The 16,997-nt window shown below is 44.2% G+C and overlaps 1 protein-coding gene across 4 annotated transcripts in view; it reads right to left on the reverse strand.

Moving 5' to 3' along the window:
- Hs2st1 (heparan sulfate 2-O-sulfotransferase 1) overlaps positions 1-16,997 on the reverse strand; it is a 133,692-nt gene that overhangs the window by 28,927 nt on the left and 87,768 nt on the right. For 3 of the 4 annotated variants that reach the window (XR_015659764.1, XM_087617170.1, NM_001100518.1), the window contains 1 exon segment: positions 3,920-4,158. Coding sequence is in view for 3 of the 4 variants with exons in the window: in XM_087617170.1 (XP_087473296.1) it covers positions 3,920-4,158 (239 nt within the window). In the remaining variant the exon portion in view is untranslated. 4 annotated transcript variants of the gene reach the window in all.

Genomic DNA, 16,997 nt, shown 5'->3' on the forward strand with positions numbered 1-16,997 from the left:
AAAGGGAGCCTGCCACTTCACAGGAAACACCAAAGGGAGCCTGCCACTTCACAGGAAACAGCAAATGGATAACACAAAAACAACGGATGGAGAAATGCACTCTACAAAAAGGTAAGAGCAGATGTCGTGAAGGGAGACAGGCGAGGCAGGGTCAACGACCTAGAAAGCGGTTTCATCTACCTGGTGTGAGCTTGGCGCAGTAGACAAGAGCACTGTAGAATGGGTGTACGGCCTGGACAAGGCACGTGGATATTGTAGGGAAAGCAAGATCATGAAAATAAAACTTGACGGGAAGATCTTAACATGCATCTTTATATACCGCTACTGGATTGTTGTAAATCACTGTTCCTTGAACATCAAGTGGAACATCTAAAAATTTACAATCAGCCCAGTAAGAACCTGCATGTTAACCAGTATCTAGATACACATAAGAGGTCGCAAATGCTTAGCTAGCTTGTTGCTCTGAGAAGTATCTGCAGCAACACACACACACACACACACACACACACACACACACACACACAAAATAGACTTATGTGGTCCTATAGGGCAAGATACTTGCAATGTTTAAACCAAGACTGGTCACATATAATCAACTTAAAAATATGAGAACAGCATGGATTTAAGAAAGACCACACACCTACTAGGAACATTCACAGGGTGTTCTCTGAAGATGTTTTTTTAACCCCCCTTTAAAAAAAAGATCTATTTTATTTTTATGTGTGAATGTTTGTCTGTATGTTTCTGTGTACCACATATATGCCTGATGCTCACAGATAAAAAAGAGGGACTCGGATCCCTTGAAATTGGAGTTACAGATGGCTGTGAGGTACCGTGTGGTTGTTGGAAATCAAACTTGGGTCCTCTGGAAGAGCAGCCAGTGTTCTTAACCACTGAGCCACCTCTCTAACCTTTGACAATTCTTTTTAATCATCTAAATTAAGGGTCACCTCAAAAACCTAACTCACAAAAGTCACTTCATTTTAACTACTTAATTTCTTGTGCTGTCTACTCAATCTCCTTCAAACCCTTTCTTCTTCCTCTGTCCCAGCGGCTTCATTCCAGACAGGAGCCTGGGGCGGAGCACCCCTGCATACACTGAGCCTATCCAGGGCAGTAAGTAAACATCCTTTAACCATACAAGTAGAAGCAGTGTGGTACCGGCACCCATAAACTCTTACCTAGACTCTAACTGTGAGGACACAGCGACTGCCAGGACACGGTCTCTCGTTCTACGTTCAGACATACTCACTGCTCTCAAGTGTCTGAGAATGGTGCACACCACACTTTGTTCTTAAATGCCGCACTGTGTACTGTTTATGAGCAAGGACCAATTACAGATCACACGTCCTTGACGTCTGCGCCTCAGTCTCCTGCCGTCTGACTTTTCACCCTAGCATCACATCCTGTCTGGTTATCACGACACTGGACTTTAGAAAAGACAAGGGGGGTTGTTTTGCAGGAAGGTCCACGATGTGAGTACGTGCTTTGTTTGGGTTACTCCACGTAAAACCTTGTAGTGAGATTATCACACACTGATGCTTTAACAATTCTGACTGTATGTCTCAGACGCCCGAGGAAATTATAAGAAGCTCCTTGAAAGGCATGTGCTGGCCTTTTCTTTCATTGGTATTTCTCCAGAAAAATGTGGCACTGTCTCTGTATAAATCCCGTCAGTAAGGTAAATAAGGCGTGTGAGAGTCTCGTGTGCAAGCTGACAACTTTGCGAGGGTGGGTGAGGCCCTGCTGCCATCTCACAGGACAGCTCTGTGCTGACTGAAATGTTTAGTGCTGCCTCTGAACCTCAGGAAGGGTAACTAAGCTTGCAGTGCTTTACCCCGGTACTCAAGATGGGCGGTGCTGACAAGCTGCTCAAGATGCCGATTCAGGAGCACCCACAGGGACCACGAGCTGCCTGGGCTGTAAACGGAGGCTCTGCAGGGCAGCAGCACTCTTACCACATCAACCTGGAGCTATCTGCTCAGAGAAGAAGAGTAAAACCATCCTGAATTCCCAATGGTCAGCATGATGAAAGTGTGACATCCAAGCAAAGTGTAGCATAGAAGATGGAGATACCTGAAACCTGACTTTAAAATTATGGTAGTTTTCACTTTACATTCAGACGAAGCCTCTTGGGCTGAATTAAAAGCCCTTTAAACACACCATGTTAAACACACAGGGAGCTCGATCATGGCTTGTTTTTAGAAAATGGCTCCTGTGCATGAGATCAGTAAACTTTACACGTTCTGTATCTCAGAGGACACCTGCGTAAGCCACTCCTGACTTGGACCCGGTTTTGAACCACCAGCTGACATTTGGAGTGTGCCATTTAATGCTTGATCCTACTTCCCTAGAGTGTTCTAGAAAAGAAGGTCTCAGTGCTGCTCCCTGTACAAGGCAACTGCTTTAGGATGGCGAGTCTGCTTCTTGGCTGTGTTCTCCCAGTGTATAAATGCCAGGCCGATGAAGGAAAACAAGCTGTATCCCATCCACACGCCACTGGGAAATGCGTCTACACAGTGCTGATAAATGTCATGTGTGGTGAGTGTCTCCACACTTAGATTTCATAAGGAAAAAAACCACGGACGCCACTGCCAGATACCTTGTAGCTGCCAGAAAACTCTGGAAGATTGGACACAGAAAAAGTAAAAATTGAACAAATAATTTAACGTTAAAAATAAAAGGTACTGCTGAGGAACTCTGAAGTTACTTGGAGAGGAACGCGCCTTTGAGATCAAGCGTGTGCTGCAATGCACCACCATAAACCACTGCACGGTGTGCAAGGAACGCCCAGCGTGCCGCCCTTGAGATGCCAGTGAATAATTCTGCTCCTTTTTCTTTTTTAAATGACCAAGAGTTTAAAAAAGCTTATGTTTCTTCTCATTTACAGAAGAATTATTTGGCTTGCCTACAGACATTTATTTTTGGTTCTATAAAAATAATAAGTGATCCTACAGATAGTCAGAAAGCAGACGGGTAGATGATTCCATTAGCCTTAAATAGCTCTCTGCCAAGAACACGGACCGACTTTATCCCTGTTCTGTGTTGTAGATGAGTTGAATGTGAGAAAACAGCCCATTTGTAAGAGCAACGTCCACCGCCTCCAAACAGCTGAAGCCTAGCAGCAGCATGGCTATAAAAACATCTTCTAATGGAGCTTCTCCAATAGGCACCTGGGTTCCTGGGGATCTCAGTGTCGCTTCAGGATGGTCAAGTACCCATGGCCTTCAATATTTACAACACGAACTTGGTAATTACAGTCGCCATTCTAGGTTTTCGGAAGACATGGATAAACTAGACCCCACTTGACAACATCCTGTATTTCAGATTCCCTGTCCTTTGTTCATCTACTGAAAGCTGAGGTTTTGCCTAGGACACAGCCACGGTGGTCTGTTCTCCAGGATGTTGGTTTATGGCCGATAGTTACCCGAGGCACTGAAGATGATACTCGGGAGGCATTCAGAACAGGCACAGGTATCGAGCCAACACCTCCCTACCGTAATGTGACACAACGAAATAACTTCTGCGGCAAGAAACTTGTCAAGATGAAAAAACAAAAAACAAAAGCAACTCCGAGCTGGTCATGATGTGGATGTCTGTGAATTTAAGGCTAGCCCAGTCTACATGGCAAGCTCCAGATAGCCAGTTACTACAGAGAGACCTTGTCCGGACCAACAAACAACAAAGAAGAGACTCCATACTGAGAAATAGCAAAACCCTGTCTAAAACATCTGTTTATCAGTTCACTAATTTCTGAACAGACTAGATGCAAGAAAATGTGTCAAGTGTGAGGAAAACTGTAAATTTGTGTAAAAAAAAATTATACCCCCGTCCCCCCCATAAATACTTACTCCATCCCTCGCAATACCGAATGCAGAGATGTCAGAAAGTACGTGTGTAGCCGCTCCATGGTAATTACCTGATCCTGCAATGACATTACTGGGTTGTTTTTGGTAGTGTTGATGTGAAGAACGTGGTATCTATTCTTTGCACACAGGTCATAGGCGATATTGGTGAACGAGGTGCTTGCAGTTTTGGGCACTCTGTTATAAATGATGACGATGTCTTCTTCTTCATCCAGAGTGGCATCCTGCCGAGGGCCGTCCATCGTGTGGCGCTGTTCAATCTCTCGGACTTCATGTCTTGCAATTGCCCTCTCTGCAAGAAAAGGAAAGCCGAAAGTTCGTTACCTTTTTTAAAATCTTATTTTTACAAACTTTACTACAAAAAAACCAAAGTCACCCAGGTCCTAATGGAAGAACTCCCACTGTCTCAAGTAACCCTCGAACGAACACACACACACACACACACACACACACACACACACACACGACTCCTGTGTTGTGTGAGTGGACCGTGAAATGTCCCCAAACAGGCTCTTGTGTCTGAACAGCCAGTGGCACTATTCTGAAAAGGTGCAGATGGTTTAGGAGGGGGAACCCGGCTGAAGGAAACAAGTGGGTTTTCAGGGTTTCTAAGCCAGGCCCCACTCTCTGTTTCCTGAGGTAAGATGCCAATGTGAGCAGTCTCTTTTGCCAGCTGCCGAGATTTTCTGTCAGGGTGGACTGCATCTCCTTCACACAGTAGTCAAAATGAACCTTTAGTAAATTGCTTCTTGTCAGGTATTTGGTCACAGCAACAGGAAAAGTCTTTAAAAATGCAGATTTCACAAATAAAATGTACTTAGAAAAGAAATTATCTTATGGAAACTTAAAAAAAATCTATTTAGGATTTACTTCTTAGTTGATTAAAATTTGCCAACACCCAGGCATGGTGGTGCATGCTTTTACTTCTGACTCAGCCCTAGTCACAAGGTATAAAGAAAGGAGCCTTCCATTGTTTTCTCCTGGACCCCACAGGCACCAGGACACATGTGGTACAGACGTGCATGCGGGCGAAATGGCCATGCATGTAAGATGAACAATAAAAACTTAAACAAACCAAGAGCTAACATATAGTAACTGAAGTAAAAACCTTGCGAACGGGTTCAACAGCAGAATGGAGAATGGAGAAGAGAGAGACAGAAGCTAGAACAGGAACAAGGGAAGCCGGGCACCTGGGCTGTAACAGTCTAAGAAATAAAGGAGAAAGAGGGCAGCTAACGCAGAACTCAACAAACCATGGCGAAAACCAACTTCTGTCAGGAGACAGACTTTTAGAGTCAAGAAACCCCATAAGATAAAGCCCACAGATATCCATCTAGTATAATTAACAAAATATTTTGAAAGCAACTTGAGAAGATGAAGTCATATCCACAAAAGAATTCGAGAACTATCAGCCACATGATTCCCACTGGGACCACGAAGTGGGCAGTGCAGAGTAACGGAAACTGTGGCTAAGAAGCAGCATCCGGAGAATACAGTTTTCAAGAATGAAAAGGAAGATAATTCTTACAGGTATGAAAGAAAAATCATATTTAAAACGTTCACTGATAGGACTAACGTAAAAGGCTGCCTCTAAAAGTCCTCTAAACCGGGAGTCAGTGAAGAGGCTCGGGGAGAGGCACCTACTGACAGCCCCCCACCCCCACCCACATTCAATGTCCAGGACACACACAGAACTCCTGTAAATTGTCCTCTGAGGCACGCGTGTCTCCCGTGTTTACACACAACAGTTGGTAAAATAAATAAATGCAATTGGAAAAGAATTTAAATTGAAAAAGACAGAAAATAACAGAGAAACAGTAACAAAAATGGAGACAATAAAAATATTCATAAATACAATGGGCGTTCTCTTCAATTGAGTTTTTGAGACTATAGCAGCAAAAACTGTAATTACTGTGGAAGACTACAGACCATCTAACAGAACCTCAGTCCCGGACTGGGGAGATGGCTTAGCGGTTCATACTTTCTGCTCCTCTGGAGACCCCAGGTTCAAGTCCCAGCCCTTCCATGGCAGCTAAGAACTGTCTGCACCCCTAGATCCAGGCATCTCTGCACCTTTTTTGGCTCCTGTGAACACTGTACATACACGGTGAACAGACACACACAGGCAGGATACCCTTACACATCAACGTAAAATATTTTTTTTAAAAGAAATAGTACTAGGCATGGAAAACTTCCCTTTGAGCTGTTGGTCAAGGGATTCCAAGACTCCCCAAGCAACACAGACAGCATATTGTCACAGCCCTCGGTTGCCTCCCCAAACTGAAGGGTTTTGTTTTGTTTTGTTTTTCTTGAATATATCCCACACTCTGGACACAGATCTTGGAGAAATGGAGCTGAAATGATCAGGAACCTGCCAAGGACCAGGTCAGCTTGGAGAGGGGCTCTGAGAGAAGGGTTGTCTGGGAGCAGTAAAACTTGGGACTCGAAGTCAAATCGTGGGTCTAAACTGGCAGCCTCTGCTTTGCTGGAGACAGCTTTTTAGACTGCTTTCTCTGGAGATCTCCAGACAGCTCTCTCTATTTTCTTCTTGGAGACAATTCTCCAAGCAGTTCTCCCTTGCTATTCTAAAAAAATTCTCTGGCTGTTCATCTCTTGCAGATCATAAGCCCGGTCTTCTATTTCACCTATCAATCCAGTCATTTACTTCAGGCTTCCTTTTGATTAGCCTGTGAATCAGCATTCTGTGACACCAGCCCTTAATTCTTAGGAGACAGTCAAGCACATTTTTAAAAAAAAAAAAAAAAACACTGCAAAAGAATTCAGATGTCTGCCTTTATTAAGCACAGGTGATAAACTAGCTGGGTAGGACCTTGCCTTGAAATTACTATTTCTACCACACCTGGTCCTGGACCTAAATTCCCTCTATCCCAGGCTGACCTTGTACTCCGAAATCTATCTTTGCAAGCAAAACTTAGCTGTGTGGGATCTCCTGCAATCGCCACTCCCTAAATCCCTTCTCTATTACCTTTCTCACAGGCTGGCTCATAGTGCAGCTGCTTCAGCTCTTTTAGATTCGTGAAGCCCCTCATATAACTCATAGTGTATCTTTATATTTTTTTATAGTTGAGAAATTACATATTTTTGAACTCATGGTTTTTAGAGTTCTTTCCCACAGCCTTAAGGGGTGTCCTGGCAGTCCCACCATTTACCATTTTGTTTAGCCACACCTTTACCTCCCAGGATCATGCGGTCCCTGATTATCATGGAGCATTAATGTTAACAGGGAAGACATTCCTCAAAGGAGGAATGTAACAATATGTACACTATTATACAAACAAGTCTTAGGCCCACAGCAGCCATGTGTGGGTTCATCTTGTGGAGGCCCACACCTGCTGACCCTGACCATAGGTTTTGCGTATGTATCAAAATATTAATTACAGAAGAGGTTATGAATTTAAGAGGGAGTAGAGGAAAACAGGAGGAGCTGGAGGAGGGAAAGAAGAAAAGGAGTAAAATGATGTACAATCAGTACACATGTATGAATTCTCAAAGAATTTAAATGAAAATATAAAAATGGAGAACACAGTGACCTGACCCGCCCAACTTGGGATCCAGCTCAAGGGGAGGCTCCAAGGCCTGACACTACTACTGATGCTATGGTGTGCTTACAGACAGGAACCTAACATGGCTGCCCTCCAAGAGGCCCAACAAGCAGCTGACTGGGACAGATGCAGATAATTACACCCAACCAATGGACTTAACTCAGGGGCCCCCTGTGGTTGAATTAGGGAAAGGCCAGAAGAAGCTGAGGAGGAGGAGGAGGATGACCCTATAGGAAGACCAGCAGTCTCAACTAACCTGGTCCACTGAGATCTCTCAGATACTGAGCCACCAACCAGGCAGCATGTCCAAGGCCCCTGACACATACAGCAGAGGATTGCCTGCTCTGGCCTCAGTGAGAGAAGTCTGTTGAGGCGCCAGAGAGTGGGAAGACCTGGTGGGCTGGGGGTGGAGCTGAGGTCATCCTCTTGGAGACAAGGAAAGAGAAATGGGATGAGAAACTGTTCGAGGGCAGACCAGGAAGAATGTAAAAAAGATTAAAGGGAAAAAATGATGCTTGTATAATGAAAAACATACTTGGAAGAAGCTCTGTAAAGGCACTAAACTCAAAATACTCTAGGATAAAATCATGAAAAAATACATAAGAATGCAGAAAACAAACACACAACAAAGCCCAAGGGTCTGGAACAAAACCCAGAACAAAAATCAGAGTGTCCAAAAGAATTTTAAAAATACATTTAAAGTGGATTAAAAATGAAACAAAGTGTCGATATTTGAGATACAGGTAGAGCAGCAGTGAAGAAGAGATCTAGAGCACACACACAAACCTGAGAATTACATTGAATAAGAATGGTATGCAAATGGAGATACATGTAAAGAGTGCTTGGAACAGCCATGGGGAAATGCAGATCAAAAGCACAGGGAAGCACTGCCTTGTGTTTACTAGGACAGCTCTCATTAAACCGTGTTCACGAGAAAGAGGAATCAGGTCCCTCAAAACATGGCTGTTGCGACTGTAAGTGCATTTACAACAGAACACACTTGCACGTTTCTCAGGGAACTGAAGACGGTATTTAAGCAAATACCGTACACTAGCACAGTCAAAGGATGAAACATTCCAGAAATTCATCAACAGATAGTCAAGGTATGTATGTAGGACAGACTATTCCTCCTTAAAGAGAAGAAGACATGCATCTCTAAGTGAAAAGGGTAAGATATTAAAGTTATGAAGAAGGTAGGCTTCAGCAGGTAGGCTCATCGAACCAGAATGCAGACTGATGGCTGCCACAGAGGGAGGAGGAACAGGAAGCACTTCTTTAGCTGTATGTTACAGCGTTTCCTTCAGTGGGGATGGACATATTCTGGAGGTTAAGCCAGGTAGTGCTTGCAACACTGAACATGCCAGATGCTGGTGCACTGCTCACTCTAAGATGGCTAATTTATGTGAGTTTCACTTAAAATACATCAAAAATAAAAAAGTACAAACTACAGATCTTAAAGTATTAGTTCATTCCAAGAATATAAAAAGGTTGGTCCTGAGTTTGTAATCAGTCTATTTCTCAGTGTGTACCCTCTGTCCTGTACCTGTCTCATGTTTTATTCTTGAAAGAACTCCAAGAAGCCCACTGTCACCCCCATGGAGTCAGGAGCTGATGTCATGGATGTGCCTGCTAGCTGATTACCTGCATAAGGACACAATCCCAGGCCAATCTGACCCCAGAGTCTGTGTTCTGCATTATACTGGCTAAAATTTAGTATATTTCTCACTGTAGTTAGACGAAAGGGGCACAACTTTACAGCCAACGACTGTGGGACATAGTTCCAAAGTATACTCTTTAAACAAAGCAACACAATTCTTAAATCCTTACCACTTCAATGACCCATTAACTGCACAGTTTTATGAACAGCACTCACGAGCATCTAGGAAATGAGTCAGTGGGTTACGACATGGACGGGAGAGGGGGACACAGTGTATGGGAAGAGCGTCTTCCTGACCCTTCCTTGCCTCTTTACCAGTCAGTAACTGTGCCACACACACAGTTCTTAAATGTAAATGTTGTAAGAATCAAATGCTGACTTCAAGCACTGACCTTTCCTCATGGCAGTGAACTGAATAAAGTCCAGTCCAGCCCTTCTGTTCCTTTTTCATGAGCTTAGACAAGCTATCGTATCTCATATTATTTTCCAAATTTTAGGGATGCCTTAAGTGTTCCTGTTTCAGTTGCCATCTTGTACAGAGCTGCACGAATGTCACTGTAACCAACGCTAGGAGAACAAAATACCATCGAATCCAAGGATGGGGAAGGGGCGGTCTGGGAAGCACAGGCATTGACTGAGCCTTGAAGGATGGGAACTGTGTCAGCGACAAAGGGAGAAGGCATGGAGCATGGGCGTGGCTAATAAACAATACTCCTTACTCTGACGCCCGCAGGCCTGTAGAACAACAGCCATAGGAAGCATCTGAGAAACACGCTGCACTTACACCACGGGCCAGGCACAACCCCATAGCTTTACCTGAACACAAATTAGTTTAATTCTTTAAAAGAATTTGGGCGGTAATACTGTATACCGCTGGGCTCAACAGGAAGTACAAAGCTGCCAGCATTCAGCCTTCACTGGACACTGAGGCCCTATTCCCATTAAAATGTAGTAGGGGGGCAGATCGATGATGTCTGTATCCAATGGCGCGGGGATACGTGTCATTTCAGGCACACACTAACCTAGAATGTGTGTGAACTAGATCACCATGTTGTACACAGAGAGAACTGGTTAGAAAATCTACAGTGATGAACACATCGTGAACTACCAGAAGTAAGAACGGGCCCATGACAGCCAAACAGGAGGGAGTGGGTGCAGAAATCACCAGACCACGCCACGTTTTACGCAGTGATACAAAGACCAGCTGGTCTTGGGACGATGCAGCTTGAGAAGCCACACTTCATGTCCTCCCTCTGTCCCCAATTCCCATGCTCACACGTATGTTAAATCCTTTTCTTAAACTCCAAATTTGCCTAAGATCGATTTATCTGTGTGTTGAAGAAGGTTGACCCCATGATTACTTTAACAATTCCAGGAACTGAGCAGTCGTAACACTCTGTGCAGCTTTAAGTAATGAGGACACTGTGACCATTTATAGTCAAGTCGCTTTGTACCGGGTTACAAATAATTAACTAATTGATGTTTCAGATTTTGGAGACAAACCTACTCCTGGGAAGTCTGATGACGTGTTTATAATAGAAGTGTGAATGGGCCAGCACAAACACACGCACCTGTAGGCTTAGAGCCAGGGAGCATCTCTGGAGCTCAGGAGGTTTGAGTTCAGCCCGGGTAACACATCACGTACATCCATGAGAAAGTCTACAGCACAAGACAGAAGCTGCAAAAACAGGTAGGCTGCAAAATGGTTCCCCGGAGAACACTTTGAAGAAAGCAAAGCTGAGGAAAGATGGAGGGGTGGAACAGGTTGGAGCAGGTTTGCACTAACATTGTTGGTATAAGGAATAGCATGAGCAAAGCCCTGGATATGGCTGTCAGAAAGCCTGGATGTGGGGAAGGGGTGAGAGCGAAGTGAGGCATGAGGTGACCGCTGGGTCCTTGTCATAACAGTGTTGTAAACGACATAGCAGGAATGTGGTTTGTTTATTAATTTGTTTGTTTGTTTGTTTTTAAACAAGGTCTCACACCTGTAGCCTAGGCTGGATTGGAACTCACAATGTAGCTCAGACTGACCTTGAACTCACAATGATCCTCCTGAAAGTCAGCACACTGGGCGAAATGCAGTTAGCATGTAGTTACAGAATCTTCACAGGGGCACACAAAGCAGGTTCAGAGTGACAGACACTGCTTCCGAAAGGCAGCCGAGAACAGGGCTGCTTCTCCAGAAAGCACAGCACCAGCGCTTGGCAACGCAGGGCTGTGGCACTGACAGTTTTTCTCTTGGGGCAGCGGCAAGGATAATAATGGCTGATTAGAGATGGAAGCTTGTGGACAAACAGGTGACTAAGCAGACGCTTAGGAGCAGAGGGAATTCTGCTCTCTCATTACTGAAAGCACACATGAGGTTTGAGGATCGGGAAGATTCCACTAGAAAGGCACTTAATGGAGAAGGAGGTCCTCTGCAAACATCTGTGCTCAAGACAAAGAGAAAAACAGCTTCTTAATGTAAATCAGACCCCATACACATTCTCTGGGTGAGCAGGGGAAAGTGGATTAAGGGGTTTAGAGGAAGTGACTTTCACATAGGCAAGAAATGTCTGGATGGTAATAAGTGAATTTCTGAAGACAAACATTTGAGGATATGTCCGACCTAAACACAGTCCAGTAAAAGACGTAACACGGCTGATGTTAAAGTTGTGAAGGAGTTCCTGAAGGTGGGGTTAGTGTTTGGGCTGAAGACCTCTGCTTCCCTCACAACTGCTCATATCTGGAATACAGTTTTACTATGCTGTCCACCATTAAACACCCATATTTAGTCCAGGATGGCAGAGGAGCACCTGTGTAACACGCAGGCTTGTTCTGTGACTCAGGGATGCTGCCTCAGGACGTTCTGTGAAACGGCAGAACCCTCACTACGACACCCGGCACAGGACCAACCTGAGGCTCCAACTTGCAAGTAAAAATGGGGATAGGAGAGGCACAAAATGAATCATGCTGGGAAGAAACTTAAAAAGTCGTTCCCACGACGCGAACTCCAGTGGAAAGACACAACAGTGGGGATTCAATTAAACATGAGCTTTGTACTCCGGCTAAAATACTGATTTTGATATTTTATTGGCAAAAGGATTCAAAGACTTTTGTAAAATTGTAGCGTAAGTACGAACTGCCATTAAGTATCTGACCTTGGGATTGTTGAGGTAAATGCTACTGGAAGATGAAGGCCTCCTAGAAAGTCAAGACGGGAATGCCAGGGCTGTCTACAAGGTTGGATTCTTTTCACAGTGCAGCAGCTGCACCTGGTGTCCCATACACGAGTGACTAACAGGAATACGGAGTAACTGCCACTCGGTTCCAGCTGGGCTTGGGCTCATTACCTAAGACTTAATGCGGCAGCTGTTTGGAAATTAGTGCACACGCTGATGGCTCTGTATTTCACTAGAGTTTGAAACGCACCATATTCCAGGGCAGAGGTCCTCCATATGGGCCTCCACCGTAGTCACCTAGTGACTGCGGCAGAGGCATGCCTCCCGAACTTCACTAGCTACTCACTCACGGCATAAGGAATGGCATAAGCACTCTTGGGAGCTGACTTTCAGTATGATGGTCTGATACCCATGAATCAACATTTCTAGGAAGTATTTGTCAAACAGTGCACTCTCGTTTCTTCTTTTTCTGTAACTAGGAGGTAGTCCCATTAACTTCAAGTCTGTGCTAAGGTTTGTTCATTTAGGTTACATCTAGAAACAAGGCTACTCAGGTAGTGGAGAGGTCACGACACTGCCTGCCTCCTAACAGAAAGCTCTACTTGTGGAAGCTATCTTATTTTCAATCTGTTTGTTTTTATTTCTGCATATTTTGTATTTATGAATATGTACCTGCATATGTTCATGTGCACATGTGTGCAGGTGCCTGCAAAGGACAGAGGTTATCAGATCTAAAACTGAACTACAGGGGGTGCGGGCTGCCTGGTGGAGCTCAGGGTCTCTGGATGGGCAGTAGGTTCTCCTAACCGCCGAGCCGTTTCCCCAGACTCTCATTTTTAATGTAGTCTCAGTTTAATTTTGGGTGGGTAGTCTAAGATAACTTAGAAATAAGTCTAAATAGAACATAGTAGTCTTAAATTTTAGAGACAAAATTATTTGATGTAAATTACTCATACCTTCCAGTCTTGTTTCACGAGTACTAAACTTGGTATTTATACATATGAGTAAATGGTACAGGCTGGTGAGATGCCTCGATGGGTAGGTGTCTGACAGTAGGTCTGAGCCTGGTCCCTGCAACCCATGGAGTTAAAAGCAGAGAGAACCAAGTTCTCCAAGCTGTCCTCTGACCTCTACACCATGCATACTCACCAGACAGACAATTCTGAAGCAAAAGATCCAAGCATGCTAATGAAAAGATACGACAATAAGGGGCTCACTTATATAAGGCTATAAGAAAATCATTTTAAGGGAAAGAAACAAGTGAATTAAACTCAGGTGAAGGCAATCCGCAAGTATGAGAGATTTCTCCATCATTCCGTGTGTGTGTGTGTGTGTGTGTGTGTGTGTGTGTGTGTGTGTGTGTGTGTGTGTGTACACACACGTACAGGTGCCCCGGCTTCTTACGAGTGTATGCAATGAAGTTTCTCTCTTGTCTGGCCCCGTCTGCTCCGTTTGCATCCTCTACAGTATATAACCACCAGGTTTTTGTTTTTTTTTTTTTTTAAGATTTATTTATTTTGTGTATGTGAATCCATTGTCACTATCATCAGACAGAGACGCAGGCATGGGATCCCATTACAGATGGTGGTGAGTCACCATGACAACCACTGTTATTAGATACCTATTGAGATCAGTTCATGCATATGTAAGCAAAGGGAGTAACTGCATAGCTTTCTGAAACATAATGTTAAGATAACACATTACCCAGCTCCTTTAAAAAGTCACTGATTCTTTAATTATTTTAAAGGGAGAAGCTTAATACACATACCAATATTTTATCAGTTTCTCCACAGACAGAAATGAAACATTTTAAACCTGGATATTACTTCAAAATATGACTCTGATTTCTAAGAGACTCGTACTGGGCTGACACACTACAGTGATAAGTTTAGAAAGTGTAGTTCCTTGGATAGTCACAGAGGTTAGCATGTTTGTAGCTCAAGAATGGGAGTCAACTTGAAATATTTAAAAATGAACAATCTGTTTTGGCTTTATTTCTTTTAATATGAATGTCTTGCCTGCATGTGTACCACATGTATGTTTAAGGATGCTGTGAGGCACCACGTGGGTGCTGAGAACCAAACCTGGGTCCTCTGCAGGACCAGAAAGTGTTCCTAACCCCTGTGCCACCCTCCTGCCCCAGGTTTACAACCTTATAATAAAAACGATTAATATGGTTTGTACAGTAGTTATCAATCTACCATTAATTTAGTTTCCTCTCAGTATAGAGTCTGCGAGAACCGTTTATAACAATCATCTCGGTGGCCCCGGGCCACAGAAATAGAGAAGGAGAATGAAGTCCTCACATACTCTACAATGACAAAACTCCAAGCATATGCTGCCTCCTTGCTTTTCCCTGAGCATCAGTGTTTATGAGGAGGAAGTTGATACTTTCTCTTGGGAAACAGTTTACTGTGCCCTTCCTCACTGGTATTTCAGCCATTCCCAATATGAATCCTATTTCTGTTTTAATACTCTGAACACGGTAAGGGATAGGCAGTGACTCACTGCTTTAGATTTCCATATGATTAAGAACTACTCCCTCTTTGTGCCTGACATTTTGAAACATATTACTCATTATGTCAGTTAATACTAGCTCAGTAACTATGTATCTCAAATAACAGGCAGTAAGACCATCTCTCTCCCATTCTCCCCTCTCACCGTTACACCCAAAGCACTCACTGTGATAGTAATTTGCTATCAGTACAAGGAACTGCAAATCACCTAACAAAATAGAAGCCTTATGTAAGCTAACAAATCAACTATTTTAAATGAAAACTTGTAGCAGGAAGTGATGACATACCCTTGTTATCCTCACTCTCGGATGTCAGAGACAGGAGGATGACCTCGAGTTTCAGGTCAACCAAAGCTGCAAGTGAGACCCTGTCTCAAAAAAGTCAAACAAACCAATAAACAACACTGAAAATCAGAGAAAGATGAATTCCAGCTCATCAGATTACAGGGAATCTTTATTTTTTTTCCAACATAAAAATAACTTTACCATTTTCCCTCTGCCATACACTCTTACACACACACACACACACACACACACACACACACACACACACACACACAGATGTGTTCCTAAATATATAATCATAACCTGCTCAGTGTGTATAATGTTACTTACACGTATATTTTCAGCAGTCACCATTTGATGATACTAGACGACCAATGGAGGGAGTGTGTGTGTGTGTGGGGGGGGGGTATTTCTCCGGCTCTCAGCATCCCTTTGGCTCCTTGTCCAGGCCTGAAGCCTCTTCCCCCTTCCATGTGAGCATGTCTGTTGGTTCGGCCCTTGTCCGAGTCATGTTAGGAGCCACGCTGGCGAGACTGATGTATGTATTACCTTCTCTGCTAGGTGTAGTCTCACACAAGCACCCTGCTCCTACGGCCCTTGAAATCTTTCTGCCCGCCTCTTCCTCATCGTTCCTCAAGCTAAGACAAGAGAGCTATGTTGTACGTGGGTCGGTTGGGGCTGGCTACCACGTGATCCCCTCATGTTCTCTGCATTTTAATCACTTGTGGTTTTCTGAAATGGTTTCTGTCTGCTTGCAAGTAAAGTTTCTTTGATGGAGGGTGCGAGCTCTAATTATCTGTGGGGTTAAGGATAAGTGTTTAGAACGTAGTTAGGAATTATCCTGGTTTGGTAAAGTGGTGGCGGTGGGTTCTCCTCCAGATCCACGGCATGACTCACTGGCCCTGGGTATGGCTAGGTTTCTAATATGATGATTTCCCTGCCACTGGCTGTTGAGTCCTTAAGTCCAGTCAGAGAGCTGTTGGTTACTGCCGAGGTACATGGGCCGCTACTGTTTCCTTAGGATACTGTGCCATTGTACCTTTAGGACAATGTCCTGCACCCTGCACTTGTCACTGCTATGGTTCAAAGGTGTGGTGGCTTAAATAAAAATGGCCCCATGGGCTCAATTATTTGCATACTTGATCCCAACTGGTAAACTGTTTAAGAGGGATTAGAAGGGTTAAGAAGTGTGGCCTTGTTGGAGGAAATATGTTACTGGGGTGAGTGGCCTTTCTGGTCTCAAGAGCCCATGCCAGGCCTTGGGCTGCTAGCCCCTGCCTGAAGGTCAGAATGCAGCTCTCCACCACTTCTCCAGCACCCGGCCTGCCAGTTGTCACCATGCTCCCTGACATAACAAACTAACACTTTGAAACTGTAAGCAAGGCCCCCAACTAAATGTTTCCTTTTGTGAGAGCTGCCTTGGCCACGATGTCTTTTCGCAATAGGCATCATTGCTGGTTGCTTCCCTTCCTTGGAAGCTTGCCCGGCACTTTCTGGTACCATGAAAGCTACCCAGAATGATGCTACACAGAATCTTATTACAACAGTTCCTATGTGAGAGTCTTCGGACTCCAAAAGAAAACTCGCTGCCTACAAAGACCCCCCATTACTTTGCGCTTTGAGCATCCAACGGGATCCTTGAACTTCAGCTGTTCTGTTCTTCTTCCCTTGAGAAACAGTTACAACAAAATGGTACAAAGCCTGAGATATCCCACAAACGAGTGAAGATGTGACCAGGTGTGAGCTGATGCTTGCACAGCTTATGAGAGGTATTTAGGGCTCCACTTCCTATTGATACCCTGGACACATCTGTGCCGATTCTTAATGTGCACGCGGTAAGCTGTCCTACGATTTATCAAACATTGAACACCACCATGACCACCACGGCTTTTCATCCTAGAGGCCCATCCTGACTATAAGATGAAGCTGTGGCAAACAAACCAGACAGAC

The sequence above is a fragment of the Rattus norvegicus genome, chromosome 2 (genome assembly GCF_021556685.1).
Source record: "Rattus norvegicus strain SHRSP/BbbUtx chromosome 2, alternate assembly SHRSP_T2T, whole genome shotgun sequence".
Classification (NCBI taxonomy): domain Eukaryota; kingdom Metazoa; phylum Chordata; class Mammalia; order Rodentia; family Muridae; genus Rattus; species Rattus norvegicus.